We start from the raw sequence: 24,695 nt of genomic DNA on the forward strand, positions 1-24,695 counted from the left end.
GAACTATGCGGCTAGTAGAAGTCAGAACCATTTCTTATCCTAAGTAGGAATCAAACATATTAACTACCAAGGCTGCAACTAGCTTAGCTGTGTGCTCTAGGGCACACCACTCTAATATTTCCTCATATAAAAAATGGAGATAATACTACCACCAGCCTTTCCTAGGAAGTTGTGAGATGAAAATGGGATAATATTCATAAATTATTTTGCTTTGCATTTAGACATTTAGAGTTCTGAGTACGATAAATTCATTTCAGTCACGTGTGTAATGATGCTTGGTAGAAGGGCAAACTTTGAGAAATTAGACTCTCAGAGTTTTTGACTGTACTATCCTTTCCCTTTCCTGTAATGGAGTAAAACGTTTACTTCCCATGCATGGTGGCCACTTTGGCTCTAGCCTCCCTTAAGTAAAAAGGCTGGTGCCACTGGCATTATATTTAATTTGGAGATGGAGATAATATAAACGGATCACAAATTGGGTCTGTGCTCCATCAATGGATGAATGAATAAAATGTGATTACACACACACACACAATGGAATATATTCAGCCATAAAAGAAATGAAATTCTGTTATTTGCATCGTGGATAGAACTGGAAGTCATTATGTTAAATAAACCAGGCACAGAAAGACAAATATTGCATGCTTTCAATCATATGTAGAAGCTAAAAAAGTGGATCTCATGGAGCACGGAGATACAGAATAGCAGATACAAGAGGCTGGGAAGGAAATGGATGGGAGAAATGAGAAGCTGGTTAAGGGGTTAGACAGGAGGAATAACTTCTAGTATTCAATACCATAGTAGAGAAATTACAGTTCATCATAATTTACTGTATATGTCCAAATAGCTAGAAGGGAAGAATTATAATGTTCCTAACACAAAGATAAATGTTTGAGGTGAAGGATATTTCATTTATCTTGATTTGGTCATTACACATTGTATATGGGTATTAAAATATCACACGTAGGAGCCGGGTGCGGTGGCTCACGCCCGTAATCTCAGCACTTGGGAGGCCGAGGCAGATGGATCACGAGGTCAGGAGATGAGACCATCCTGGCTAACACGGTGAAACTCCATCTCTACTAAAAATACAAAAACTTAGCTGGGTGTGGTGGTGGGCACCTGTAGTCCCAGCTACTCTGGAGGCTGAGGCAGGAGAATGGCATGAACCCGGGAGGCAGAACTTGCAGTGAGCCGAGATCACGCCACTGCACTCCAGCCTGGGCAACAGAGCGAGACTCCGTCTCAAAAAACAAAACAAAACAGAACAAAAATCACACGTAGGGCCGGGCGCAGTGGCTCACACCTGTAATCCCAGCACTTTGGGAGGCCGAGGCAGGAGGATCACCCGAGGTCGGGAGTTTGAGACCAGCCTAACCAATATGGAGAAACCCTGTCTCTACTAAAAATACAAAATTAGCCAGGCGTGGTGGCGCATGCCTGTAATCCCAGCTACTCAGGAGGCTGAGGCAGGAGAATTGCTTGAACCCAGGAGGTGGCGGCTGCAGTGAGCTGAGATCACACCACTGCACTCTAGCCTGGGCAAAAAGAGCGAAACTCTGTCTCAAAAAAAAAAAAAAAAAAAAAAATCACATGTACCCCAAAACACGTATAACCGTCATCTACCACTAAACAAAGAAAAACAAAACAAACAGTACATACTGCTGGCCAGGCATGGTGGTTCATGCCTGTAATCCCAGCATTTTGGGAGGCTGAGGCAGGCACATTGCTTGAGTCCAGGGGTTTGAGACCAGCCCAGGCAACATAGTGAAACCCCGTCTCCACAAAAAATATAAAAATGAGCTGGGCATGCTGGTGCACACCTGTAGTCCCTACTTGGGAGGCTGAGGTGGGAGGATCCCTTGAACTGGGGAGGCAGAGGTTGCAGTGAGCCGAGATCACACCACTGCACTCCAGCCTGGGTGACAGAACGAGACTCTGTCTCAAACACACAAAGAACAAAAAAAAAGACAAAACAAAACTGAGTCCAATGAGACCTCTATACATAAAAAGACTAAAAGTCTTGAAAATAATTTAAGCTTAAACAATATTTAAAGAAAAATTAATGATCACATTAACAAATTTTTCAATTCTCACCACAAAGTAAACTTTCTTACTTGAGTGCTGAAAGCTTTTCTTTTAATTCTTCTGAGGTAATTTCTTCCAGTAGAAAAAGTTTTGAAGTAAATGCATCGATATGCCCTAAAATAAAATATCAAACTTAGAAAGAACAAGCAATTGCAGTATTTAGAAAAAAAAACAAACCAAGTTATCCTGTCTCCTTAAAGATTACAAATTTTAATAACTGTGAAGAAATTTTACATTTTAAAAGGAGAAATACACATTTTATTAAGTCTTAAGTAAAGCTATATTTTAAAATGACATAATTCAGATTATAAAACATTTATACTCATTCTAAAATATTTGCTGAATATATGTTTACACATGTCCACACATACGAAATCATTTCAAAGCCTACAATTTATGAACAACAACTATTAAAATACTGGTGTTTCTAATTCCTATTTAAGTTACATTTAATTAGCCAGGCGTAGTGGCGGGCGCCTGTAGTCCCAGCTACTCGGAAGGCTGAGGCAGGAGAATGGCGTTAACCCGGGAGGCAGAGCTTGCAGCAGTGAGCTGAGACTGCACCACTGTACTCCAGCCTGGGTGACAGAGCCAGACTCTGTCTCAAAAAAAAAAAAAAAGAAAGTTACATTTGCATGGCGTTTATGAGGAGAATTACGTATGTATTATCAAAATAAGCAGATAAAATCAAATGTACAGGGGCTAAGACACACTTGGTTCTTAAGGTAAAAATTAGATTATGAAAATCTGGCTTAATATTTTTTAATTAGACTGGGTGTGGTGGCTCACGCCTGAAATCCCAGCACTTTGGGAGGCCGAGGCGGGCAGATCACCTGAGGTCAGGAGGTCAAGACCAGCCTGGCCAACATGGTGAAACCTCGTCTCTACTAAAAACATAAAAAAATTAGCCAGGCATGGTGGTGGGCACCTGTAATCCCAGCTACTTGGGAGGCTGAGGCAGGACAATTGTTTGAACCCAGGAGATGGAGGTTGCAGTGAGCTGATACAGTGCTACAGCACTCCAGCCTGGGTGACAGAGTAAGACTCCGTCTCAAAAAATATATATATATATTTATTAAAGCACACCATAAGATTTCCCACAGTTAAAAAAAAAAAAAAATCAAAGCAGTCAGTTCCAAGTTTTACTTTTTTTTTGAGACAAAGTTTCGCTCTTGTTGCCCAGGCTGGAGTGCAGTAGCATGATCTTGGCTCACTGCAACTTCTGCCTCCTCAGTTCAAGTGATCCTGCCTCAGCCTGCAGAGTAGATGGGATTACAGGTGCCCACCACCAGGCCTGGCTAATTTTTTGTATTTTTAGTAGAGACTGGGTTTCATCATGTTGGCAAGGCTGGTCTCGAACTCCTGACGTCAGGTGATCCACCTGCCTCAGCCTCCCAAAGTGCTGAGATTACAGGCGTGAGCCACTGAGTCCGGCTGAAGTCTTATTTTTATTTATTTATTTATTTTCATTTTTTTTAAGACAGAGTCTTGCTCTGTCTCCTGGGCTGGAGTGCAGCAGCGAGATCCTGGCTCACTGTAACCTACACCTCCAGCGTTCAAGCTATTCTTGTGCCTTAGCCTCCTGAGTAGCTAGGACTATAGTTGTGTGCCACCACTCCCAGCTATCTTTTTTTTTTCTGGTATTTTTGGCAGAGATGGAGTTTCATCATGTTGGCCAGGCTGGTCTCGAACTACTGGCCTCAAGCAATCCACCTGCCTTGGACTCCCAAAGTGCTAAGATTACAGGTGTGAGCAACGGCACCTGGCTCCGATTCTTACTTTTTTTACAAACACAGTATGAATCTAGAATTCCAAAAAACAAAACAGCAAATTCTCAATATGACGCTTTTGTTATAACAAGTAATGCGTATGTTCTAAAACAAAACAGGTTGAGAGCTAACACCAAGGTCCTGAAATATACCAAGGAAGAGTGACATAAAAGAGTCCTGGGTTAAATGTTATATAAGCAAGTCAACACAAAAATCGTATGTATCGTACCATAGTTAAAAACATCAACTAGCATGATGAGAATATAACACGTATCAATGTTGAAGACAAATTGTTCTTATTTTTTTAACTCCTAATATTTAGGTATCAAAACAAATTACCTGGAAAGCTGATGTCAATCACTGGGACAATTAAAAATGCACATAATTTAATGTTTCATTTTCTTACCAAGCCCCCTTTCATTTGCTTTATGCTCATACAAATAATTAGAAACATTTTTACCAGATGGCTTCCTTGTAAGACACCAAATTCATTTGTTCCCATACCTACTTATTATATGTAACACTCATTAAACAGTGGCATTTCTAATAACAAAGACACATTGTAATGATTTAAAAACCATAGAAAGGAAATACTAAGCATAATAACTTTTAGATGTTTACTAATTATGTCTTTGAGAAGACTAATAGTTCTTACCTTTTGAAAGAAATTCATTTAAAAAAGTTTTATAGTATATGTCAAATATGGTCTGTCAAAAATAACTATACAGAGAATACCATACTAAGTGCTCTGAGGATCTACCTCCTCAAGGAGTTCACAACTCTCTCAACATTGGAGCTTTCTAACCTGTGGGCCTCAAATAAGATATATATGTGCTTAAGATACTCATCACCTCAGCCCTTCAGGCAGCTCAGCAATGCTTGGGATGGCAAAAGCTTCCTGGCTAGTGCCCTTCAGCCACAAGCAATCTCTCTTATATATCACAGTGTGCTGTACAAATATTTATGTGCATCAAGGCTGGAAAGCACTGATTTATAGAGGACAAATAAAATCTATACATAATAAAAATAAAGCTTTTATATACAAGCGTTCATTCATATATATATATGCACATAAACATATACATGCATACATGCATTCATATATGTATAGGTACTCCTTGCTTTGCATGCAGTGTTAGGACCATAAAAATGCCCATACAGGCTGAAACCCTGCAATTGTAACAATCAATAGTGAAAATTACAACTGTTTGGTTACCTTTAAAATTTTTATCAAAACACTATAAATTCTCTATCAATCATAAATGTATAGGAAAACGAAAAGAACAGTAAAATATTTTAGTACACTGTAATTCAAAAAATTAAAGTGTTTTCTTCATGAAACGTTAATGAAGAGCAAGCAGTTTGAACAGTGCTTGTTACCTTCTTGCACAACTTGTCATAGGAAGGATGCATCTTTTCTTTTTCTTTTCTTTTTTTCTTTTTTTTGAGACAGGGTCTCACTCTGTCGGCCAGGCTGGAGTGCAGTGCTGCGACCTTGGCTCACTGCAACCTCCGCCTCCCAGGCTCTTGCGATTCTCCTGCCTCAGTCTCCTGAGTAGCTGGGACTACAGGCGCATGCGACTACTGCCCAGCTAATTTTTTACATTTTAAGTAGAGACAGGGTTTCACCATGTTGGCCAGGCTGGTCTTGAACTCCTGACCTCAAATGATCCACCCACCTCGGCCTCCCAAAGTGCTGGGATTAGAAGCTTGAGGCACCGTACCTGGCCGGATGCATCTTTTCTATGCCATGGTGAACCGTTATATTCCTAAGGATCAGCTTCTGACACTGTATCCTTGGTGCCTTCAATGTCATGAAATTATCTTCAGGATTTGTTTAGTGTAAAATCTTATGCAAGTGCCACTTGTTCATCCTTTATGTCACAATGCTTTCACTAAGTTTGTCTGGCAGCAAATCTAGAGTCACTGTAACAATAGCCGTGCCAACATTCCCACTCTTTGCTATTTCCTCTGTAATTCCATTTATGTTCCATTCAAATTTCACTTCTGGCAGTATCACCTTTTGTTTCTTTGCTTTGCTTTAATATTTTTTGGTCAATTCTTTTGATTATCTACTTTGGTAAAATATCACATGGGTTTATCACTGGGAGAAAAAGAGTCAACACAACTGCACACTCTGCTTTCTGTGCATGAACTCAATGGGTACACAATAAACAATTATAAACAGACTTTGAAAGAAGTGACATGACTGGTCACTGATCATGATTTGCCTGTTACTTATGTAGTGATCTGTGGACTGAAGAGCCAGCAGTGAAGCTTATACCTTATACAATTACTCACTGTTAATACACGGTCATAACTAAAACTTGTGCTTATTGAAACTGTGTGCTAAGTGAGGACTGCCTACATATCAACTATATAGAATTGATAAATATTATAGGGTTGGAGGGTGAATACAGAAGTTGCAATGAGACTATGTGGGAAACTGTCTTAAAGGAGTAAATCTTAAAGTTTTTATGGGGAAAAGATAAAAAGAGTACTGCAACTAGGGAAAGCGGGGAACATGTTTATAGCAAAGCAGAGCAAACAAACAAATCACAAGTGTGTTGATTCTACTGAAAAAAGAGACTATAAGCTATAGAATTGATTCTCAAAGTGTGGTCCCTAAACTAGCAGCATCAGTACCACCTGAGAAAGTCTTAGGTCCCAATACAGACCTAGTGAATCAGACACTCCAGGGTGAGGCCAGCAATCTCCACTTTTAAAAGCACTTCGAGTGATTTTCTTGAATAGCTTCCTTAAATTAAAAGAGTATTATAACATTTTTAAAAACTCAAAAACTCAGATGTTATCCCCCAATACCTACACCCCACCAAAAAACCCCGAACAAACCAAAATCCCACAACCATACAATTAATATATGCTTTTCACCAAACACTTGTCACAGAAGCCAAAAATACTATCCCAGTACATTGAAATGAAAGGCTCACAAGAGGATAGGATTCACAGAGAATAATCAGCAGTTAGGATTACTTAGGATTTTACAAAATAATTAAAATGAAGTAATCCATACAGTTGATGTTAAACTGTACATTTAAAAACTGAAACCTTATTTTTTTTTTGTCATGAATCTCCATTCTCTGTCAGTACTTTAAACAAAATTTCAATCATAAGTTTTTAACTGGGCCTTTTCTAAAATGGACGTGGCTGGCAAATTGCATTCAAGTAGCTAATGTTGAGATTGTTGGTGTGAGGTCTTTGGAGGAACATTGAAATTTTGGTTACAGAATGAAAATTACTACAAAAACTTCGAGTATGTGTATGAAGGAGGAGGAGGGAGGCAGTACATCACCAATTAGTGCATTTAGCTACTTCCTTTTTTGAGTTAAGCAGAAAGAATCAATTATCTACTTAATACTCTCATAAAACATGAAAACAAAATACTGATTAACCAAAACAGGAAAAAACATTTTAAGTGAATAACCTTTCTTTGATTAAGAAACACACCCTCATAGGATTTATTACATACAAGCAATCAAGCTATGCAGTATAACACAAAATTTTATTAGACTCAACACAGAATTTTATCAGACTCTGACCTTAAGCTGTTTATTGTCTAACAGGAAGAAGGGATAGGTGTTAAGAGAGAATAAAGTACAAAGTAACAAGTCACAGAGAAGTAAAAGACTGCACTAAGAGATCAAAGAAAGCAAAAGACTACACAGAGGAGCAGTCTGAGATGATTAGAAGGGATTGAGATTTATGGGATGCATTGAGATGTTCGATATTGGACATTCCAGTGGGAGGAAATACTACCAATAATGACTAGCAAGTAATCTATTATGTGAGGATGTTAACTGTACATGAACTGAGCCAATGCAAATTGAACTTCAGCCTAATCCCCATACCCCAGGAGAACAACTAAAACAAAGGAAAAAGTCATTTCATCAAAATATTTGAGGTTTTAAAAGTAGTGTCATTATAAGAAAATTTCAAAATAAATGTATAGGTCAATAAATAGTTAACCAATTAAACAGTACTCTAAGAAGCTAGAAAACAAATGTGTATTTTTGATTATACTATTAAATAAGTGTTTCTAAAATAGGCCAGCATGGTAGGTCATCCCTGTAATACCAGAGCTTTTGGAGGCTAAGGTAGGAGGATTGCTTGAGGCTAGAAGTTCAAGACCAGTCTGGCAATATAATGAGACCCCATCTCAAGAAAAAACAAAAAAATCAGCTGGGCATGGAAGCACATGCCTGCAGCCCCAGCTACTTGGAAGGCTGCAGTGGGAGGATCACTTGAGGCCAGGAGTTTGAGGTTACAGTGAGCTATGATCACATGACTATACTCCAGCCTGGGCAACAGAATGAGACCCTAAAACTAATAAATACATAAATAAAAACGAAAAGTAAAAAAGGGCAGAATAGAAGTATTCACAATTGAATTTACAAGTATGTAATTACAAGGAAATTAAAAAGGAGAATAAAGACTTTTGTATAACTTACCAACATAAAATGAGCTGTTGGAATGCAATAAACTTTCAGTCCATAAGCGACAAAGTTCACTTTCAGTCAGAGCTTCAACTCCATAACAAGCTTGATACTCTACTTTTGGTAGTACATAAACTGGAAATTGCTGCAATGCAAAATTATACTTTTTCAAAGCTCTATTAGTTTACTATTAATGGTAAATACATTTGCCTATACAGCTTTGCCACTTTCAAAATGCTTTCACGTAATCTTATTTCATCCTTTCAATTACAGCAGGATTCACACTGTAAGATGGATACATTCAGGCCTGATGAATAGAAGAATGTTTGGTGCCAAAAGGTGGATGGATGAAAGAGATCTCTCCTCACCATTCCCATTTGTGACCAAAATCAACATACCTCCCCACATAGGCAAGGTTTGATTTTGGTCAGGCAATGTGACTGACAGCAGAATCCTTGCAACAAAGCCTATCATACATAGTTGCCCAAAGGCTCAAAGCCAGATGCTGGGAAGCACTGACTTTTTTATATACTAGTCATTTTCAAGAGGATAAAAAAGGTAGAATTTGTTTCTCCTTTAAAGCATGAGTCACATTGTCTTAGGCTCAAATACTCTGAGCAGCTGGTTTCATTCCACAAATGAAAGAGCACTAATGCCTACATTAACACCTGTTTGTCATTAGCTTCAATTTAACGGCTTTATTTCAGACACGAAGTATCTGACAAATTATCCATCCAAATTCACTGGTCAGGACACTACATAAGTAAAATGACTGTACCTATTACTGGCCTAAGGGAGCGTAAGCAAAGAAATACATGTTGTTCACTGTGCTTATGCTATCTCATTATCTTCAAAGAAAACTCTACTCTTAACAGGAGTCTATTTCCAGTTGCAGAAAGAGAAACACATGATTTAAGGTACTTAACTTGAACTGATAAGGCTAATTAGTACTTCAGACATTATACTGTGTCACCATTTATAGATTTGAAAATATTTCATCAGTATTTCTTAATTCTTGATTTTTACAAAGTGGCAAAGAGTGGGCTTGGTACAATGATGGTGGTAAGAACAATTCAAATCCACTAATATTTTTGTTATCAACAGTAAGTGCTGTTTCATGTGATTTGCCCTTGAACTATGTGCATGTGAGAAATCTGGTGATCTTGTTAAAATGTAGAATCTGGGGTGGAGCCCAAGATTTTACATTAATAACAAGCTATTGTTCCAGGGACCATACTTTCAGTAGGTAAGGCCTCCAGTGTGTCTTCTCAATTAAAAACAAAATTAAATGTGATTAGGATTTTACCAATAAAGCACTTTATAATTTTGCAAATGGTTATCTGCATATGATTTAGTCTCTCATAACTTCAGAGCAAATAGGAGGCCGAGATAAAGAAATTTGCTCAGGCTGCGTGCAGTGGCTCATGCCTATAATCCCAGCATTTTGGGAGGCTGAGGTGGGAAGATTACTTAAGGCCAGGAGTTCAGGATTAGCCTGGATGAAACAGCAAGACCCTGCCTCTACAAAAAATTTAAAAAAAAAAAAAATTAGCTGGGCACGTGGCACATGCTTACAGTTCTAGTTACTCAGGAGGCTGAGGTGGGAGGATCACTTGAGCCCAGAAGTTCAAGGAAGCAGTAAGCTATGATCGTGCTACTGCACTCCTGCCTGGGCAACACAGCAAGACTCTTGTCTCTTTTAAAAAAAGAATGAATGAAATTTGCTCAAGGACACATAGCTAGTTTACAGCAGAACTGAAAAAAGTTGACTGAGAAAAAGGATCACATTTCTGGATTAGAAATGGGTAAGAGTTAATTCCATATATTTAAAAAAAATTTTAAATATGTATTATTTCTAAAAAGCAAATACTTTGGGAGATTTTCTTTGATGAAACTACTCTATCTATAAAACCAAGTCCTAAAACCAGTTTAATTTCTGTATGTATTCTACTGCCATCTCCAGGAAGCCAGGGGAAAAAAAAGGCCTGAACATTTCATCTTTCCTTAGTATCCCAAAATTGAAGTAAAAATTTAAGGATAATCAAAATTTTCATACTATAAAGTTTACTATTTTTTTCCCTTGATAAATGGCTCCCCAGGTAAAAGCTTTTCTTGGTTCTGTTCCAATTTTTCACATAAAGCACTTAGGATACTTGGTTCATTGAGACAGACAGTAATAGATATTATGACATCATCCAAAGTTCCTGGGTATGGATTTCATAATCATGTATTGAACTCAGTAAATTCTGTTTTATATCTTGTGGTCCAAATTAGCCTCTTTATTATTATTGTTTTTTTGAGATGGAGTTTCACTCTTGTTGTCTAGGCTGGAGTACAATGACGCAATCTCAGCTCACTGCAACTTCCGCCTCCTGGGTTCAAGCGATTCTCCTGCCTCAGCCTCCCGAGCAGCCAGGTTTATAGGTGCACCACCACGCCTAGCTAAGTTTTGTATTTTTTTAGTAGAGATGGGGTTTCACCACGTGGGCCAGGCTGGTCTCGAACTCCTGAGCTCAGGTGATCTACCTGCCTCGGCCTCCAAAAGAGTTGGGATTACAGGCGTGAGCCACCGTGCCTGGCCTAGCCTCTTTATTTTATCCCATCACTTGAGACTGGCTGATGTTTTAGGTTCTCCTTTAAAGTGCAACTCTTATTAAGCAGAGTTTTGGTAAGGAAACATAAATGATACTGGAAACTGAAATGACAACTAAAATAACTGAAGAACTGAGGAAAAATAAAGAAGAGATGAGGTTCTTGGACAGCAGAGGTTGAAGACACTTCTAAGTATTTCAAAGCTCTATCTAAGCAAGTTGGTTTTTAGGTAGGAAATACTAATGGGGGATGTAATTTTGCTGAATTAGTTTAAATAGTACCACTTACAACATTTTCAAACTGGTGCCTCAACCTCCCTAAAGTTCCCTTAGTCAACAATACCACCCCCTCACCATTTTCCTCATTTACTCAGTGCCTATTTACTGAATTTCCATAGGATAAAATATTTTGGAGAAACAGAGATGAATAGGACATAATTCCAAGGGGCATACATTTTAGTAAGAGATTTAAACCATAAACTACTACATATAATAACGGGGGCAATGTAAGCATTCACTGAAAATTTTAAAATTTTATTCTGAGTTTGACACAATCAGAAATATAAGGCTTCTATTTAGACAGTCTTTAGGGTGTGACTATTTTGACATATTTTGATGAAGAATGGATTTTCTTCTATAAGGTTATGTCTTGAAATTTACAAATTTCACCTTAGTCAAGTGAATTACAATGTCCTTACCAAGCTGTCTTGTTCAAGAATTAAACTGGTATCCAAAATTTCCCTAGGCTATTCTTACTTAAGAGATACTGGCCATCAACAATTTTTAAGTGCTGTAAGCTGAAAAAGAAATACAAAGTGGTATGGGTTCACAGAGTAGGAAGTTAAAGAAATGAGGTTAGCCTCAAAATAAATCAGAGAGATAGCAAGAATCAAAGAAATAAAACCTTGAAAATACAATCTATAGGACTGATACTGTATGTATTCAAGATGTTCAAGCTTATGGTTATTAAGTTTATTAGTTAACACAGATGAGGCAGGAAAAATTAGCAAATAAAGTCAAATCTTTTAATTCACAGGATGTTATAGCATTTATCTAGGAGGAGACTATCAAACCTACAGAATTTTGTCATTCCTTGAGTTTCTCTTGTAAAGAGCACTAAAACCAAACAGTTTTCAATTAAAACCATTTGGTTTCTAAAATTTCAAGTTTGAATCAATGATAAAAACTAAACTATGTGAATTAGAAGTTTAATAATTTAGGACTTTATAATCTTCCTTCTATTTAACAAAAGATAAAAACATTATCAAGCACAAGTTCCACCAAGTCCACTGGATTTGGGTGGACAAAGTGTACATCCTGGATCTGGATGGGTTGGCCTTAGAGTTTATCATAGTAGTCAAACCCTCATGCCGCTGTTATTAGCAGTGTGGAAAAGTTGGCACTTTTTTTTTTATTTTTTTTGAGATAGAGTCTCACTCTGTTGCCCAGGCTGGAGTGCAGTGGTGCGATCTCAGCTCACTGCAAGCTCTGCCTCCCAGGTTCACGCTATTCTCCAGCCTCAGCCTCCCATGTAGCTGGGACTACAGGCGCCTGCCACCATGTCCGGCTAATTTTTTGTATTCTTAGTAGAGAGGGGGTTTCACTATGTTAGCCAGGATGGTCTCAATCTCCTGACCTCGTGATCTGCCCACCTCGGCCTCCCAAAGTGCTGGGATTACAGGCGTGAGGCATCACACCTGGCCCAGTTATTCTTTAATATGATACAGTAGACAGTAGTCAGGAAGTACTCCACAATGATCAATAGCAGAACATCACTAGTCTGGATTCACCTGATCCCTACCTCAAAACACAGACATTCAAAGTGGTCAGTGATGATTCTTATTGGGCAGTGGGTTAGATAACAAGAGACAGGGACACCAAAACTTGTTTTTTTAAATGTGTACTGTGACAAATACATACAACAGAAAAAGTCCTCAAGAAAAATTAAAGGAAACACTTTAATATTACATACTCAATTATAATATAGAAGATTCCCTTTATTTACCAGAATTCAGTAGTCATACACACAAAAAAATGCAAACTAATCTGAAAGAGAATTTCAAATATGAAAAATTTTTAAAAGAAGTAATTACTCAAATTGCAGCAATACATTTTTTTTCCTGAGGAAAATATTTATATCAAACCCAAAAGAAACAACAGGGGAAAAAAGAAAGGAAGAGATTTGGTCTTCTAACAGTCCTGAAAAGACCTTACATATGTGTGAAAGGCCATCTTTCAAAAGTTCTACTTGGACTTCTAAAGCAAGTCAACATGAGCCCCAAAGTGAAAAGAACTCGAGTTCACATGTAATAATGGAAATCCAAATTCCCAGAGAAAACAGGTATATATGTGCCAATCTAGATGTAATCTATGATGATGCCATTTTTTAAAAAGTTTATAAAAGTGGAGTATCCCTTATCTGAAATGCCTGGGACCAGAAGTGTTTCAGAGTTTGGATTTTTTTCTGGATTTTCGAATATTTACATATACATAATGAGATATCTTGGGGACAGGACTCAAGTCTAAACACAAAACCCTTTTATGTTTCATATCCACCATATACATAGAGCCTGAGAGTAATTTTATACAATATTTTATATACTTTTACACATGAAACAAAGTTTTGACTGGAGTTTGGACTGTGACCCATCATACGAGGTCATGTGTGGAATTTTCCACTTGTGATACCATGCCGGAGCTTAAAAGTTTTCCAACTTTGGAGCATTTTGAATTTTGGATTAGGGCTGCTCAATCTGTATATTCCAAGCATGAATGTTACCGGCATTTATGGCTACTATATACACTTTCCCTTATTAAAATCGATCTCAGCATTTTAGTAAAAACAAAAAACAAAAAACAGAACTCAACCTGAAGATACTACTATGAGTGCTCAACAATTTAAACTTCATAGTAATGGCATGTTAAGTATCTACTGATTATTTATGTGATCATATTCTAACTCCGCAAATAACAACTTACTCTTCTGATTTTCTTCCGTTTTTTAGAACGTGGTCTTGTCTCTATCCTCTGGACACTGCAGCGTACGAGTAACAAAAGGTCTTGCAGGCTAAATAACTTATAAACAAAATTTCCTTCCTGAGGAGCTAGGTATTCCGATGTATCTTCAACATAGTCCTGAAGTTCATACGGCAATCCTTTAAAAATAGTATTTCTCATTTTTAAAATACATTAGCTCTTACCCATCATAAGCAAGGATACAACAATTCAATTAACTATTTTTAAACTTCTATCATCTTTAATTTTCTACTTCTCTGCCTAAGGGACCCTCACACTATTACCATTTGCTTACTTTTACTGGAACTGCTAAGAGCTGAAATCCTAGCTTTAAGGTTCTTCTCCTTTTAACCTTCACTAACTATAGGCAAAGTATAAATTCGTGAGACAGCATACCATGTGAGAAAAATAGAAAGTTTAAAAAGTAATGTTATTCCTAATCTAGGCAGAGCTGAGGAGCAGATTTATTTCACAAAACCAAAAAGTATAAAACTGCAGTCCAACACCAAGTATAAATAAATTTTAAATCAATCAATGTTTATGATTATTCTGGATGCTTACCCGTCATCAATTTGACAAATCACATTACCTATAGCTTAGCAGTCACTGTACATGTTAGATAAACACAAGTTGCAAGACCCACACGCCTTTGTATACATATCTAGAGAGGATTATTTTGGAAGCTGAAATACTGATCAATAGATTGAAAAAATGAAATATCAGTGACTATATGACAATTACAAAACAGGTTATAACAAAGTAAAGGAACGAGGGAGAAAAACCTAAGGAAAAAGAACAAGTAATACACTGTAGGCTCTTTGTAAATATTTACTTACGTCCTTTTGGCTTCTGAAATGCAGAAGGCCATCCAGATTTCGGCCAACTAGAGGAGTCTGAAGGACCAGACAATTGCTCAGAAACAGAAGGCTGTTTAGAATTTTCTAAATTCATTAAGGGCAATTCGGGTACTTTTCTGGAAATTGGCTTTAAGAGCTCATCCTGCATTTTTAAAATCTCTCCAACTGGATCAAATTTTTTATATACTCGTTTGATAGGTTTTTTTAAAACACATGACTCTTCAGGACTACAAGCAGTATTAGTCTGGTTTCCTACAGAAGCCTGTCCTGAGGAAGAATTTGGACTAGCTGGTCTAGAACTTAAGTTAGAACCCACAACAGCTGTCTTTCCATCACTATTATTTTTACACTCTGTATCAATGATTAAACACTCCTCATCTGTATCACTGCTGCAGAGAACTGTATCTTCAGTTTTTGCTGCTTCTGATCCAACAGTCTTTTCCTTTGAGTTGTCTAGGTTTTCCAGAACATTAGGTTTTTCACCATCAGCATGTACCATATCTACAGTCATATCATTTTTATTAGAAGTTTCAATTTCCTGAGAATTTTCTAACAGTAAGGCATCAGATGTTTTCAAGTCACTATCTTGTATCAAAGGCTTGTCAGAATTTGATACCTTCTCACATGATTCAAATCCCTGATCATCTTTAGTTATGCATTCCTCAGGGCCACCATCCATACCAGTGACCAGCTGTTTCTCCTTTTGCAATTGTTCCATCAGAATCTGAGATAAACTTCTAGAATTAGCAGAAATGTCTGGTGCACTTGGTGCCACAGTTGTAGTTCCTGCTTTGGGGGCTGTAGGAGCATCTGTCATGTTAGGTACTGTGGAAGTACTTGCTGGACTTGGTGATTTTGATGCTTTGGTGGTGGTTACTCCAAAAGTTTCAAGTTCTGTGACATCATCATCAAAATCCAGATACAAGTTTTCAAGACTCTCAATTTTTCGGCACTCGTTGACTTCACAGGACATCTTAAGTAAATAAATTGGTAAAGTATTAGTAAAAATTTCAAGCCACCCTACCTATCTCTTAATGTCCCTATCCCTGTCATACATACTTCCTGCTCTTTTAAAGTAGAAAGAAAAGTCTAATGGTTGTAAAAGGTTCTTGTTTAAGATGACAACAAACTACTACCAGCTATTATTAACCTTATCTTCCCACTGAAATGTTCATGATAACAGGCAAATTTGCCAAGTTATAATAGCACAAGAAATGGAATATTTACAAACTACCACATCTCAAGAGGAATTTCAACGAATCAAAAAATAGACAAGACCACAAAGAAGAAATGTAGGGCCAAAGGGGAGGCAGATTTTCATTTATGTCTACTCTATAGGCTCCTGCAGAGACACTTGGTCTTAGCTGACCAGGAGGAAAGTCCCTCTGCCACTGTGAGGACGCTGCTTTCTAATGCGTCCAGAGAAGTGTCGCCAGCTTCTGGTGCACCCTTAATATCAATCAGTGACTTTCTTTCCACAACTACTCAGGGAAAACAACTCTCAGCAATAAAAGATGGGGCAGAAATTGACAGAAGGTGGTTTACTGTATTCTGAGACATGAAGTCATAAATGTTGTTTTTCATGTACTGTTTTGGTAATGGAAAAACTACACACAGCTTTAACTTATTCAGGACTACACTGTCCCCTCTACAAGGAGACAAGCACCAGAAGATCTCTCTTCAATCTGACAGAGCACTTTAAATACCATAGAAATTTGGTAACTGGTTATGTACATCCACTAGCCTTACAGTTGAGGATTTAAGAGAAAGGTTCTAACAGTAACCAGTAGTGAGTAAGAAAGATCAACTCATGTAAGTTACTTAACCTCTCTGAACCTCAACAGCCTCATCTCTAAAACAGGTACAGCAGGGGCATCTTCTTGGATTTGTTCTAAAGATTAAGTGAGAAATTATATACAGAAAATCTCTTGGCATAGTGCCTGTCACATAATAAGCAGCCTCTCAGTAAATGGTAGCTAGTGAATGGTAATTCCTACTAAAAGACTACCAAATTTAGTAAAAAAGTATAATTAAACTATATGCTGCTTATGTGAGGCATTCCTACACAAAAAGGTTAAAAACAAAACAACTACAGATGCCATCAAGAGATAAAAAGAGGAAGAATAGCAATGAAAGTGTTAGACAAAGCAGAATTCAAAGCAAGAAGCGTTATATAGAAAAGGGAGAAATGCTAGTTTGAAAAAAGAAAATCCATGATAAACAGATAGTGGTCATAAATTTTTATTGTACAAACTGAAAAATAAAAGAAAAATTTGACAGAAACACAATTATACTAGGTCAATGAGATACTGTCTCTAAGTAAAAAATAAAAAGGAATACAGAAAGTATAATATTAAACGATGAGAATATATATGAAAGATTGAAAATACATATGTAAACAGACTACAAAGATATACTTTTTCCCTTCCCAAGAATCCAAAGGGCATTTCAAAAAATGAACTATAAATTAATATACAAAGAAAATCTCAATATAGACCAAAGCAGAATCTGATAAAGTCTTATTCTATGTTCAGAAGGAAATAAAATTAGATATCATTAAGAAAAATGTAAACAAACAATAAACTCAAGCACTTGAAAATTTAAAAACATTCCAAATTGTTGGACTACAGAAATCAAAATAATTCCACAATACTTAGCAACATAAATTAGACTAATAGACATTAAGAAGTATAATAATTCGAGGCAAAAAAAGCATTATCATCCTCTCATTTTTACTTACTTTTGCTAGTAAGCAAAAAAAGCATTATCATCCTCTTATTTTTACTTACTTTTACCTGCACAATCCAGAAAAAGCATTTTACTCCAAGTTCAGGGCCTGAAAACTCAGGCTGTAATTTCAGAGAAAGCTCATTTACTTCTGGTTCACCCTGACTCCTGAGGTGCAGCCCCTTTGGGGTCCAGGCCCGTGGTGGAAAATTGAAGTTTTCCTTTTATCCCCCTAGTCCTATGATGCTGCCAAAAGCACAGTTCATTTTCTTAGTTGCCTCTTCAGAACTGGCACATATAATCCAAGGAAAAGATGACCCTAAGTAATAGGCTTACCTTCTGGGAATCCTGTTTTCTTCAGTATCTCAGCCCTACAATTCCTCACTATCTTGTTAGCTTTGTGATACTTCTAAGAAAGACATTTTAATATTTGTCCAGCTTTTTTACATGTCATCAATAAAAGGAGGGTCCAAATTACCTGGTCTACCATTACTGAAAGAAGCCACTGTCAATTTTCATCCCTCTTAACCTACCTCATGTTTCTTCTTGTTACTGCCTGACATTCACCTCAATATAAGTTTTAGGCAGATTTTTAAAAGTAAAATGTGTAAGAAGAAAACATAAGTTAAAAATGCTTTATGACATATGTATCATAAAAATATTAAAAGGCAAATGGCAAAGAGACAAACATAAACAAATATAAAAACCAAAAGGCCAATATCCTTAAAATTGTATGAGCTCTTAAGTACAAGAAAAACATTTTTATATTTTAAAATTTTGTTTGCTTCCTCATTTTACTCAAGTCTCTGTTCACACTTCCTATCCTCAGAAAAGCCTTCTTAATCGTGAATATAAAATGACCCCTTCCCCACCCATCTCTCTATTTCCCCTTAACGTACTCTATTTTTCTCCATAGCATTTACCACTACCTGCTTTTTTACTGTATCTGGGCCCTCTGCCACTTATTTAAGGTCTGAGGGAAAACAGGTTTTGTTTTTATTCACTGCTGCTTCCTCCCTGCATAGAATAGTATCTGCTTAATAAAAACTTATGGAATGAATGAATCAAGTTCTCTATAAACAATGTATTTAAAAATAATGGAAAAAATATTTTAAAATACAGAATAATAAAAGCTAATATTTACAGAGTGCCAAGTGTTACTCTAAATGCTTTATATGTACAAATTCATTTAAACCTAAACAATCCTATGAGTTAGGTAATATCATGATGCCCATTTTACAGATAAGCAAACTAGACACAGAGATATTATGTAATCTGCCCGAGGTCACATAGCTACTAAGTATACTGAAGATTAACAATCTGGCAAAATACTTTCTGTAACAATCAAATTAAGCTCACCTGTTCCTTTTCACACTTAAAAACTCTTAGACATGGGTCAGGTACAGTGGCTGACGCCTGTAATCCCAGCACTTTGGGTAGCTCAGATGGGTGGATCACCTGAAGTCAGGAGTTTGAGACCAGCCAGGCCAACATGGCGAAATCTCATCTCTACTAAAACTACAAAAAATTAGCTGGGTATGGTGGTGCACACCTGTAATCTCAGCTACTCGGGAGCCTGAGGCAGGAGCATCGCTTGAACCCGGGAGGCGGAGGTTGCAGTGAGCAGAGATCGCACCACTGCACTCCAGCCTGGGTGGCAGGGTGAGGTTCCATCTCAAAAAAATAAAACTCTTGAATATGAATGAGACCAATTAAACAAAACCTCATATTAACCACCACCATCAAGGAGTTTTCACTACATACATAACTAAAAACCGTGCTTAGCCTTTAACATAAAATATCAAACTTAACCCTCATAATAACCTCGTCAAGTAGGTACTACTTCCTTTCATGTATGAAAAGAGAAAACTTAGGCTGAGGGAGGTTAAGTTAGTTGCCTAAAGTCTAGCTAGACTCGAAAATCAATTTCAGTTTGAATCTAAAGCCTGTATTTTTAACTACTAGGTTTAGGGATTTGCAATAAAACTTCACGCTTCAAAAGGATAAACAAGTACATTCCCCTTAGGGGAAAAAAAAAGCATTACATACGTCCATTTCAGATATAAACTCTTCAGGTTTGTCCATAAAGACTGCAGAGACTGGAACAGATGTGTTTTTGGACATCATAAATTTTAATGGAACTTCATGAAAGATTTGATTTCTCTCTCTCATAGTCATTTTCTTTTGGGGAAGTGGTGAATTAATATATATTACTTTAACCGGTTTTGAACCTTAAAACAGAAACCAAAGAAAAGAGGTGATTAGTATCTAATTGTGATATATTTTTTAAAAACAGGATGTATGACATGAGGATCACCAAAGAGACACAGGAGAATGGCAGCACATGTCCCATATATTTGCTACCCTTAGACTAGCAGATATTAAAGTCCTTTAGAAATCTAAGGGCAAGAAAATCCAACTGGCGGGAGAAAAATGTCTTTCTAGCAATGTTTAAAAAGGATTTTCTGGTTTTTACTATTATATTCTTACTGTCATTATTACTCAGTTTCTTATAGGAACTTGCAAAAAGTGATGAAATATTTACCACATAGAATATATTACATTTAACTCTTGTAGTTTTGTTTCAATAGACATAGTCTTTCATTTATTGTATTTATGCTGTGACATATATTAACTCTGAAAGATATTTAAAAAATTAAATATCAAAACAGTATGGACATAATTTCTTATATACAGGAATTAATATGCAAATATTAATTTTATTGTCAAAAGAAAGACTACCCTATTGCTTTTATGTATAGACTTACTGTTATTCCAAGTTCCAGTAACGAACAAGTAAATAAGTCATAAAAACTCACCCATTTGAGGCTGTCTACTAAAGTACTACGTTCCTTTCATTTCAGTGAAAGACAGAACAACCTGACCATTTCATGTATTTCTTGGCCACCCTTTGCCACCATTTTGTCTCTAACTCTCACCCTTAAACATGACTACAGGTGCTATAGACCTAATTAATTCATTTAGTAGTGCTGAGCCTAAAGTAGCTTTACACATAAAAAAGTTTTACTGAATGTGTCAAACTTAAATCCTCCTTAAATCAGTACTTTGATATCTGACAACTGACCACCTATATTTAGACAGCTGAAATGAAATGGTTCCAACCTCTTTTTTCTTTTTTTTAAATTTTACTTTAAGTTCGGGGATACATGTGGAGAATGGGCAGGTTTGTTACATAGCTATACATGTGCCATGATGGTTTGCTGCACCTATCAACCTGTCATCTAGGTTTTAAGACCTGCACGAATTAGGTATTTGTCCTAATGCTCTCTCTCACCTTGTCCCCCACCCCCTGACAGGCCCCGGTGTGTGCTGTTTGACTCTCTGGGTCCATGTGTTCTCATTGTTCAACTCCTATTTATGAGTGAGAACATGCAGTCCAACTTCTCTTTTTTGAAAGCATTATTTGACATAGCAAATTACAAACCTGCAACAGGTATTACTTGAATACACACTGGAATTTCCCACTGTTCCTTGTACGTTGGTCCATGATTATTTAATAAGGTAAATAATGACTGACTAGTTAGAGCTATCTGAGGGTGATATCTGGAAACAAGCTTCTCTGCATTTGGATCTTTACTAATATCCTGAAAAACAACAAGTAATTTGTTACTTGGTTATACTTATTGAAAATTTCTTCAATAAAGAACAAAAAAAGTCAGAAAGGGGACTTTGGGACAATCGGGTTAGATATATTTTGTGAGATATAAAAGATTATTTAGGAAGATCCAATGTTGCCTTGGTACTTACATAATGCATAGCTTCAGCTGTTTGTTCTGACGTTTCGATGGTAGTTATATCGTCCTTTGAGAGCTGCAACTTTATAGGCATTGAGGGAAATACTGTTTTCACATATTTTACACTGCCCTAAATATGAAAAAAAAATCATTTTACTGCAAAAATCGCAATGTATTTTTTTCTAAGAAAAGTATCTTTCACCATATGAAACTCTTAACTTGAACTTTATAATTCTACTAAATGTAAACATCAGATTTAGAAACTTTATGCCAAGATATTCATGTTTTTGCTTAAGAACCACTACCTGTGGTTTTTTTTTTTTTTTTTTGAGACTAAGCCTCACTCTGTTGCCCAGGCTGAAGTGCAGTTGTATGATCTCAGATCACTGCAACCTCTGCCTCCTGGGTTCAAGCAGTTCTCTCACTTCAGCCTCACGAACAGCTGGGGTAACAGGTTTGTGCCAGCACGCCCAGCTAATTTTTGTATTTTTAGTAGGAACGGGGTTTCGTCATATTGGCCAGGCTGGTCTCAAACTCCTGACCTCAAGTGATCCGCCTGCCTCGGCCTCCCAAAGTGCTGGGATTATAGGTGTGAGCCATCATACCAGGCCAGTTTCATAGAATTTTTCCTGCCACTTTAAAGTCTATCCTGTCCTTTTAGGAGATACAAATCATAACAGGGGATGGTAGAAACTCCAAAATATCCTCTCCACACACTTACTTCCAATATGTTTGTCAATAAAATCTCATTAAAAAAAGGGGCTTTCTGCTTGTATTCAGGGGCATTCAGATGGGTGCCCCTGAAAATCAAGGAACAAAGTAGTGACATTTTTAAAAACATCAAGTATTTGTATCCACAGAATAAAAAGAAAGGGAAACAGATTGGTATTACATATTTTAAAAGTTATCTAATTATTGCTTAAAATTTAAATATAATGTCTATATAAAATATACATGAGCCAGGTGCAGTGGCTCACTCCTGTAATCCCAGCACTTTGGGAGGCTGAGGCAGGTGGATCACCTGAGGTCAGGAGTTCGAGACCAGCCTGGCCAACATGGTGAAATCCCCACTTCTACTAAATATACAAAAATGAGCCGGGCTTGGTGGCAGGCGCCTGTAATTCCAGCTACTCGGGAGGCTAAGGCAGGAGAATCACCTGAACCTGGGAGGTGGAGGCTGCAGTGAGCCGAGATCATGCCATTACACACCAGGCGACGAGAGAGAGACTCTGTCTCCAAAAAAAAAAAAAAAAAAAAAAAATATATATATATACACACACACACACACACACACACACACACACACACACACAAATATTTCAGACAAAAAAAAGCTTATATCCTCTGATAATAAACCTTACCAATGCAAGAAGAGTTTTTTCTAACTTTAATCCCATCTCTACTCTGAATGGGAAGAATCCCATTAAGCTGGTGACCTCGTGGAGAGTATAGAATTCTGAATACTTTTTCACTTGTTCAATGCAAGCTCTTAAAATTTTCTGAGAAATAGAAATTAAGAAAAATTCATTTGTATTGTATTTCTCTAATAATGCAAAAAGAAAATTTTTAGTTACATGTGACTATGTAATTATTCATTGCAAAAATTAGCCCGATTTCATTAATCAAGCTACTAATACACACATTGTATATTCTTTATTTTCATATTTTTAACCCAGTTACTTACAATATTGATGTTTAATACTAAAATCAGCAGTCTCATTAAAATTTAAAATTAGAGAAGACACATATTTTCCATGTTATTTAAGAAACTGTTAAAGGCACATGAAAATTTCAACACACTTTTCTGCAATCAAAGCAGTTATATGAATAATTAGAAATTAAGTAGTATACTCTAAAAACATTCTCAAGCACAATGAATTAACGAAGTAGTTATCTTACAGGTCACTCTAATCTATAATCTAAAAAAATCAATGAGAAATGTTATAACTAATCCAAATGATGGAGTACTTAGTATTTTCTTTCCTCCAAACTGTTTTCAAAATATTAATGACTTATCAGGAAATGTAATCAGTAAGTTAATAAAATTCACAGCTTTCTGTGAGAATAATATGTGCCACTTCTGATAATACAGAAACAATTCAGAGATGCACAGCTGTTGGGGGTGGGGAAGAGTTGTTTGATTAAAACACACACACACATTATCTTCTAAGATACATATTTTTTCTTCTTCTGTCAACGAACCTTATCTGAAATGTCTTAGAAAATATTTTAGGTCGCAAAAGCTCTTGACATCTTTATATATTATCTTTATCCTATATATCTACGTCCCCTCTCCCTTCACATATTTGTAAAATGTGTCACGTTACAAATCAGTAACTTTACTCCAGTATATCTTCTCATCTATAGTTTCAGAACCCCTTCCGCCCTTTTCTAATCTCTACTGCCTGCTATCTTTCACATTTTCTCTCTTCATCTATGCTTTTCATGGAAGATCTATTTAATTCATGGTATCATTTGTAACTAACACAGATGTGGACTAATATGGAAAAGTTTTAAAAAATCTGAGTCAACTGCAAACTCGTATCTGCAAAATATCTTTGCTCCTTATTTGTACTATTAGTTAACTTTCACTTGCAACATTCCTTTCCTATGGTAGTTATTACAAGAATTTGAATACGCAAAGGAAGGTGATAAATAAGAACTATGTGAAATAGAGACCATTCTTGTTAGATATTCATTGGCACATCATTCCTGGTAAAACTGTGGTGGATGTTAGTGTTTTTAACTGAATTTACTTAATTCAGTAACTACAGCAAGAGAGTCAAAGGAAAATCTAAGACAGTTTTACACCTATACTCTGATACATTATACAATTATCAAAGTATTTTACAACTGGTAGGTATTCGATTAACTAAATGATCATTATTTAGCTTATGTAGCAAAAAAATGTTTTATATTAATAATTTATCTTTCTTTGAAAAATAACTAACTGAACACAAGAGGTTAAAAGATTCAGGCTGTTCCCCATCACTCACCCACTGAGTGCTATTAGTGTTTAATACTCAAAATATCTTGAGAATTAAATACACCAAAAGCAAATGCATTTATACAATACAGATGTATCATGATTAAAAATGCTCCCTAAATTTTATTTTGGGCTAGAAAGGAAAAATATTTCTGGGCTTGGTGAAAAGTGAGGAAAATATGCAAAAACCATAAATCAACATATAGAGGAGAAACTAGAGCAGTGAGCAGTAAGAAAACCTATGAAAGGTGAGGTGGCTTGAGGGCTAATTCTTCAACCAGTTCTAAGATCAGGTGGGAAGCAAAACATAAGACTTCTACATTTAAGCAGGGATTTGAACAGATATATGTACATTTATGTTCATAACAGCATTATTCATAACAGCCAAAAGGTGGAAGCAACTCCAGTGTTTATCAATGGATGAACAGATAAACTAAATGTAATACACACGCG

At 36.6% G+C, this 24,695-nt stretch overlaps 1 protein-coding gene across 9 annotated transcripts in view; it reads right to left on the reverse strand.

Moving 5' to 3' along the window:
• Positions 1-24,695, reverse strand: part of ICE2 (interactor of little elongation complex ELL subunit 2) — a 56,012-nt gene that overhangs the window by 10,959 nt on the left and 20,358 nt on the right. For 7 of the 9 annotated variants that reach the window (XM_055363158.2, XM_063698570.1, XM_019011191.3 and 4 more), the window contains 8 exons: positions 22,618-22,755; positions 21,270-21,386; positions 20,947-21,106; positions 19,551-19,732; positions 14,754-15,747; positions 13,882-14,057; positions 8,327-8,456; positions 2,118-2,202 (listed from right to left, as the gene is read on the reverse strand). In XM_055363158.2, the coding sequence (XP_055219133.1) occupies positions 2,118-2,202; positions 8,327-8,456; positions 13,882-14,057; positions 14,754-15,747; positions 19,551-19,732; positions 20,947-21,106; positions 21,270-21,386; positions 22,618-22,755 (1,982 nt within the window). Of the gene's footprint in view, positions 1-2,097; positions 2,203-4,956; positions 6,616-8,326; positions 8,457-13,881; positions 14,058-14,753; positions 15,748-19,550; positions 19,733-20,946; positions 21,107-21,269; positions 21,387-22,617; positions 22,756-24,695 lie in introns of those variants that run through there. The other 2 variants (XM_063698571.1, XM_055363159.2) reach the window with 2 other exon arrangements.

The sequence above is a fragment of the Gorilla gorilla genome, chromosome 16 (assembly GCF_029281585.2).
Source record: "Gorilla gorilla gorilla isolate KB3781 chromosome 16, NHGRI_mGorGor1-v2.1_pri, whole genome shotgun sequence".
NCBI lineage: Eukaryota > Metazoa > Chordata > Mammalia > Primates > Hominidae > Gorilla > Gorilla gorilla.